At 42.3% G+C, this 6,596-nt stretch overlaps 1 protein-coding gene across 3 annotated transcripts in view; it reads right to left on the bottom strand.

Annotated features, from left to right (window-relative positions):
• Positions 1-1,220: 1,220 nt before the first annotated feature.
• The window catches only part of LOC137527598 (zinc finger protein 628-like), a 43,112-nt gene continuing 37,736 nt past the window's right edge, over positions 1,221-6,596 (bottom strand). For 2 of the 3 annotated variants that reach the window (XM_068248215.1, XM_068248213.1), the window contains 3 exons: positions 6,214-6,293; positions 4,173-4,531; positions 1,221-1,491 (listed from right to left, as the gene is read on the bottom strand). In XM_068248215.1, the coding sequence (XP_068104316.1) occupies positions 1,302-1,491; positions 4,173-4,531; positions 6,214-6,293 (629 nt within the window). In that variant the 3' untranslated portion in view covers positions 1,221-1,301. Of the gene's footprint in view, positions 1,492-4,172; positions 4,532-6,213; positions 6,294-6,596 lie in introns of those variants that run through there. The other variant, XM_068248217.1, reaches the window with a different exon arrangement.

Here is a 6,596-nt window from a genome sequence, read left to right as displayed (position 1 = left end):
TGAAGAATAAAACATTATATAATAAAGTCCGGCAGCTCTCCGGCTTATAGGAAAGGTTCAGGGAGGGTGTTAAAAAATATAAAAATCAATATCCACTTACCTGTGGCTTCCTCCAGCCCGTGGCAGGCAGGAGGTGCCCTCGCCTACGCTCCGTAGGCTCCAGGTGGTCTCCGGTGGCCGACCCGACCTGGCCAGGCCGGCTGCCAGGTCGTGCTCTGCTGCGCTCCATGGCCTGGTACTTCTGTGTCCCATGCGGGCGCGCTGACGTCAGCGGACGTCCGCCGGGCTGTACTGCGCAGGCGCAGAACTACTGCGCCTGCGCAGTACAGCCCTGCAAACGTCCAATGACGTCAGCGAGCCCGCGTGGGACACAGAAGTACCAGGCCATGGAGCGCAGCAGAGCACGACCTGGCAGCCGGCCTGGCCAGGTAGGGTCGGCCACCGGAGACCACCTGGAGCCTACGGAGCGTAGGCGAGGGCACCTCCTGCTTGCCACGGGCTGGAGGAAGCCACAGGTAAGTGGATATTGATTTTTATTTTTTTTAACACCCTCCCTGAACCTTCCCTTTATCGAAACACAGTGTTTGCTAAATCACTGCTCTATTTCAACAGATGACGATGGTCTGGGAGGTGGGACCTCAACTCAATGATTGAAAACGATCATATCACTAGCTGAACTTCATTTAGCTATGAAGTCTCCATGGGAGTCCATCCTAACAAACCAATGATTTTCTCCCGCTGACTGATCCTTCTTCCGTACTACTCAGCATGTGCTAAGATTGGTTACAGTGATGGACCTGTTGTTCCTCGCCAAGTTTAATGTGCACCAGTTGCGTTGCGCTTTGTGAAACATATTTTTCCAGGTGTTATAAAAAGAAATGTAGAAATGTATTAATATTAGGTACATAACAAGGACAGAATTTTAAGAAATAGTAGTAGGGTGATAAAAATTCTTAGTTTCTATACTTTACAAATGTTTGTTTATGGAGTTAGTAGTTAAAATCTATAATATTGAGAAGTACTATTCATTACATGAGTTACAATGTGTAATTATATTGTATGCACTATATTTCTATTTGTAATTTTGTATGGTACCAATTTTTTCAGTACGTTATTGTAACTCAAGAATTAAAACATTATGAATCAAATCCTTATTTTTTTCTTTATTAAATTGTAGAAATTGTTTTTAATACAGATGTTAATACAAGTATAATGGGTAATCTATTTCCAATAAACAAAATTCAAAAAAGAAGCCAAATGGAAAATTATTCACATTTCACAATTAAAACATAGTTACAAAACTAATCGAGAACCATGTTTTCAGCAACATCATCTCCATAGGGTCGAAATCCCAAATATTCACCTTCGGGATCTGGAAAAGCTTGTCTTACGGTTTTCACCACACATGACGGAATCGGTCTTCTATTGCCTTTTCCCAACAAGCCGTGTACCCAACCAGTAAAAGCACGGTACACTGATTTTCTGTAAGATCTTAAAAAAATATATATATTTTTAACATTATTATATAAATTACATACTATATATAATATATTCAAAAAAATCTGTGTAAGAAAACCACACTCCTTTTTTATAGAGGAAAGATTGACACATTAATCTACACCCTGGCCATAAACCTACCTCGGCAAGTTGTAAAAATATAATTGAAAAAATAGAGTAGGAGAAGTCACAGTAGCTGCCTACATTGCAGGGACGCCTTCAGAAAATTCAGGGCACTTTATTGTGCAAACTAACTGGGCCACCACTTCACACCATGCCAAAGCAATCTGCAGGGCCTGAACACAGCCAGGTGGCAAACAGCAGACAAGGGGGACACACAGAAGCATCAGACATGAGACAGGTGGAATTCAGAAGAGACGGGTACACACAGGAGGCAATGTGAAACACAGGGGACAAAAGATGGTGGAGACACAGGAGGCAGGGAGACAGGACACAGGGAGACAGGAGGCAGGGACACAAGAGACAGGAGGGCAGGGGAACACAAAAGGCAGGGAGACAGGAAACAAGAGGCAGGGAGACAAGAGACAGCAGCGTAGGGAAACACAGGAGGCAGGGAGACAGGAGGGCAAGGCGAACACACAGGACAGAGCAGTAATAACTTATAAAAATAATTGCTGTAGAAAGCAAATGTCAGCATCCCCTCTTCTTTACTGATGGGGTCCAGTGCACAACACCATGCCAGGCAGTTGTCTCCCTAGTTCCAGGCCCTGGCCCTCTTCCTGTTTATTCTCTGGGCTCTTTGCAAAAGGTGCGACGCTACACGGAGCTCAGCAACAGTCCCGGAGCACAATGATGATGTGATAAGCACCATCAGACGGATCTATAAGTGCTGCGTCTATGTGCAGTGTCTACAGCATGCAGAGACAGAGAGTGGGCCAGAGCACTACTGTTGTCAGCAGCTGCATGGGTACCGGTGTGTGTGCAACTGTTCACCGTGCCCTAGATTAATTGGGCTTGGTAGGGCCCTCTACTCAATGATGCCCTATTGGCGTCCCTGCTATATTGTGTCAACTATATAATAAACCTACCTTTCACCATGTAAAGTGTATGTGCTAAATGTAGACAGCACTAACTGCTGAATCCACTATAATGGCCTACCTAATTTTTCATTACCCTATGCAGGTTGAACTTGCAATGTTCTTCTTCGAAATTTTTATTTTGGGAATACATTTTTACTTGACATACTTGTTGTTTATGATTAGAGGGGTGTGGACTTGTCATATTAGGAGTATCTAAGTGATAAAAAAAAAGGCAAGTTGTCTTTTCTTTTTTGTATCAATTAGTAATTCATAAGATTAGACTATCCTATTAATTTTAATATCAACACCATGAAGTAGTTTTTAATAGTTTTTTTTATTTCAATCGTTTTTATTGGATTTTATAAGATAAAACATTAACATAAGTCTGCACAGACTATATAGACATTGGCATTTGGTTAGGCTGTAGGAAAGTTTACAGTCATGTACAGGCTTTAACATCAATAACAGTCATAACAGGAGTAATAGGGATAAACATAATCAAGTATCAGTGGTATTGTCGACTGGCATATATAAAGCAACCAAAGGGTTGTGGTAGTTTAGGGCATTGCCTTCGTTGTATTATGTAAAGATTAGTCATGGTGGCTATAATTGCGACAAAATGTCTCTTGCCCATTCATAGAACCAAAATTTTGGCTGGGCATGAGCCTATTTTGTTCTGATAGTGTGGTTAGCTAATGCTACCTGTCTCCCAGTGGAGGCAGGGATAGATATCTGGAGGGCCTGTCTAACAATAAGTAAGGAAAGTAGTAAAGGAGGAAAGGGGGGAGAGAGGAAAGAAAGACGTGAGGATAGAAAGAGAAGTGAGGTAGAGTATGGGACGAGGAGAGAGTCAGCTGTAGCAAATCAGCCTGGGCAGTGAGGGCCAGGGTGGCTCCAGGGTGTCAAACCGCGCCAATCCTAGCGCTATAATCAGCCCCCAGTAGGTATTCCATGAAGGAAGACCAGATTTTGTTGAATTTAGTCATGTTGTCTTCTAGTCTGGCACGCAATTTCTCAAAGAAGAGGATGCGGCTTAATCTGTTCTTCACCAAGTCGAAGGAGAGGAGACTAGAGTTCCAAGCTGCGGCGATCGTCAGTTTAGTTGCTGTGAAGATATGATTTACTAACGTATTTTGCGGTTTAGTAAGGTTTGGGTAAGGGAGGCCCAGTAAAGTATGGACTGGGTTCCTAGGTATTGGTTGGTTGACTAGCGAGGAGGCCCAAGTACACACTCTTAGCCAGAGTCGGCGGACTTTAGTACATTTCCACCAAATATGGACATGGGTTCCAGGAGTGTTACAGCCTCTGAAGCAGTTTGGGGATGTATTGCTTTTGAACTTGGCCAAACGGGAAGGAACCAAGTACCATCTGAAAAGTAGCTTGTAGTTAACTTCAACTAGGTCGGCATTGATAGAAATTTTGGGGATATTAGTCCAAATGTCAGACAAGTCTTCAGGATCGATCGAGATATCTAAATCTTTCTCCCAGTCAACTATATATTTGGGCTTGTGCTTGGGTTGTGTATGGGATAATGTCTTATATATGGTTGAGACAATGCCAGGTGAAGTTTTTAATAGTTTTAATAAAAAATAATATTTAAAAAATAAAGACCATAAAGTAGTTAATTTTAATTACCGATTAATGTCACGGTCACCAGGATTGATTCCGTTGAAACCAGTGGAGAGAAACAAGAAGATTCTGGCCCAAGCCTCATTAGAACATAATTGGGGCATCATTGGATGATCTAATATGCAGGGTAGGTCATCCATCATTGTTTGAACATTTGAGATTTCACAGCAACAAACTGATTCCATACCCGTGGGCATTGCGATACAGTTATTGCATTTGCACCAAGCTGTATGTCCGATTCTATCGCGATCATAGTCATCGCTGTCATGTGGGTCATTGGGATCACAAATTGGATTTTCTGGGAAACTATACGTTTCTTGATCCTGGCCACTTCTTCTACGCATTTCTGCATGCAGTAACTCGACCTGAAAATCAAAAATAATTGACTTGTAACTGTAAGCCCAAGACAGAAGGCATGTATACCTGGTTACAATAAAATTCAAAAAACTTCTACCTCGGCTTGCTGTTTTAAACAAAATAATGTATGATACTATTTATTATCCTGTTAATATTTTGTAAGGCGATAGAAGCACTCGTTACTTTGGTCTATAGAGAAACAAATCTTCACTAAGTCAGTAAAGATCTTGCCAACTCATCAACTACCCGCCCAACACCAATATTGAGAATACAATTGAGACATGGATAGGTGCACACAGAATATTACTCGATATACATTAGATTGTATAAGCATTGAGTACAGGGTAGCCCATACAGTTAACAACATTATAGTTTACATAGGTCGTTTCCACAAGCACAGTTTACATCTGTATGTGAACTGATTGTATTTTTTATCTGGCAATATCAAAACGGAATTTGGGGGGAAACATGTATGTTAGGTACACATGTTAATATTGGGCATGGGGGTCATTCTTACCTGTATGACGTCTTTTTTATCTGTCCATCGGCACCTGCAACGATGAAATCACATCCGGCGTCACAACAGGACGGAGGAATTGTTTGTACTCACGTGACGCCGGATTGCAAAGCATCGTTGAAGGCGCCGAGGGAAAGAAGAAGACAACGTCAGACAGGTAAGATTGAACACCATGCCCACCCTGAACATCGGTCGTGCTGGGGCGCGAAGCGGTGCTGGGCAAGCTACGCAGCGGAACTAGGCACCGACCACCACCCCCCGCCACCACCCACAGGCAAACCTTGAGGGGGTTACGGGGGAGGGGCTGGGGTCGGAGGGACATGCGCGGGCAGCAGCTGTGACTCTGGATGTGCGCCGGCCCCTTACTGTTGATCGCTCCAGCAGCGTCGGGCGCCTCTCCCCCGGGGAACTTCAGATAGCTAATATGCAGTTTTCAACAAAATTCACTTTTGAGCATCATGGATTTAACAACACAATGTCCACTCAAATAACCAATATTCCCTGCCTCATTCATGTTAATATGGATCACATTTACAATATCGTGGGTAGTAATTACTTGCCAAACTGGGAAATTGAGCTAAGTGAGTGAATCGCAGCAGGATATTTTTCATACAGGACACTCCCTGGATATGGCGGAGAACAAAAAATTATCAAAGATATACACTGACTGCAGGACATGGTAAATACCGGAGTACTCAGAAGCCACAATGCATAGAGGATAGGAAGCAATGAAGGGGAGAGAATTAACAACCGTGAAATTTTGAATTGTTTGTAAATTTCACAAAAATAGTTTTGGAGACTGATGAAAACCGTGGCAGCTGATTGGGAATTGCTAATTCACGGCGGAGAACTTAGTTGATGAAGAAAATTTTTAAAGGTAGTATGGTTGAACTCATAATGTAATGGTGTGCATTTTGAAGCCAAAATTTAATTCATGAGATGCTAGAAGTATGTAAATAGAGCACCTTCATGTAAAATCAAAGGATTAGTAAAATATCTGGTTTGATAAAATTATCCGTAAAGTACCTAAAGTGTATAGGAAGAATGAATAAAACCACAGAACATAGCATACTACAAACAACACGAAAGTAAGAAATGACATGGAGAACTGCAATAAGATTTATTCAACAATGAAAGTAGAAGACCAAATTCATAGATTAAAAAAATAATTACCATTTCAGCTCTTGTTAATTGGGGTTGTTGTTCAACGACCACTGCACCAGAAGTTGAGGGTAGTGATGTCTCCATTTCTTCTATAAAATTTAAAATGTAGAAAGTATGAAGGTATTTATATATAATAACAAGTATCAAACTTATTTAAATAATTTTTATATACGTGAAATGCCTCGGGAGTACTGTATTACCTGGGGGGGGGGGTGGTTGGGATAGGAAGCTCAAAGAACATCTAACGTAACTGTAGGGAAGGAGGAAAGGCCTCGGGAGTATGGTACTACCTGGGGGGGGGGGGGATAGGAAACTCACTGGACAGCTAACGTAACTGTAGGGAAGGATGAAAGGCCTCGGGAGTATGGTACTACCTGGGGGGGGGGGGGGAT

This window comes from Hyperolius riggenbachi, chromosome 8 (genome assembly GCF_040937935.1).
Source record: "Hyperolius riggenbachi isolate aHypRig1 chromosome 8, aHypRig1.pri, whole genome shotgun sequence".
Lineage (NCBI taxonomy): Eukaryota > Metazoa > Chordata > Amphibia > Anura > Hyperoliidae > Hyperolius > Hyperolius riggenbachi.
Note: the sequence above shows the minus strand (reverse complement) of the source record. Positions and strands in the feature narration are given on the sequence as shown.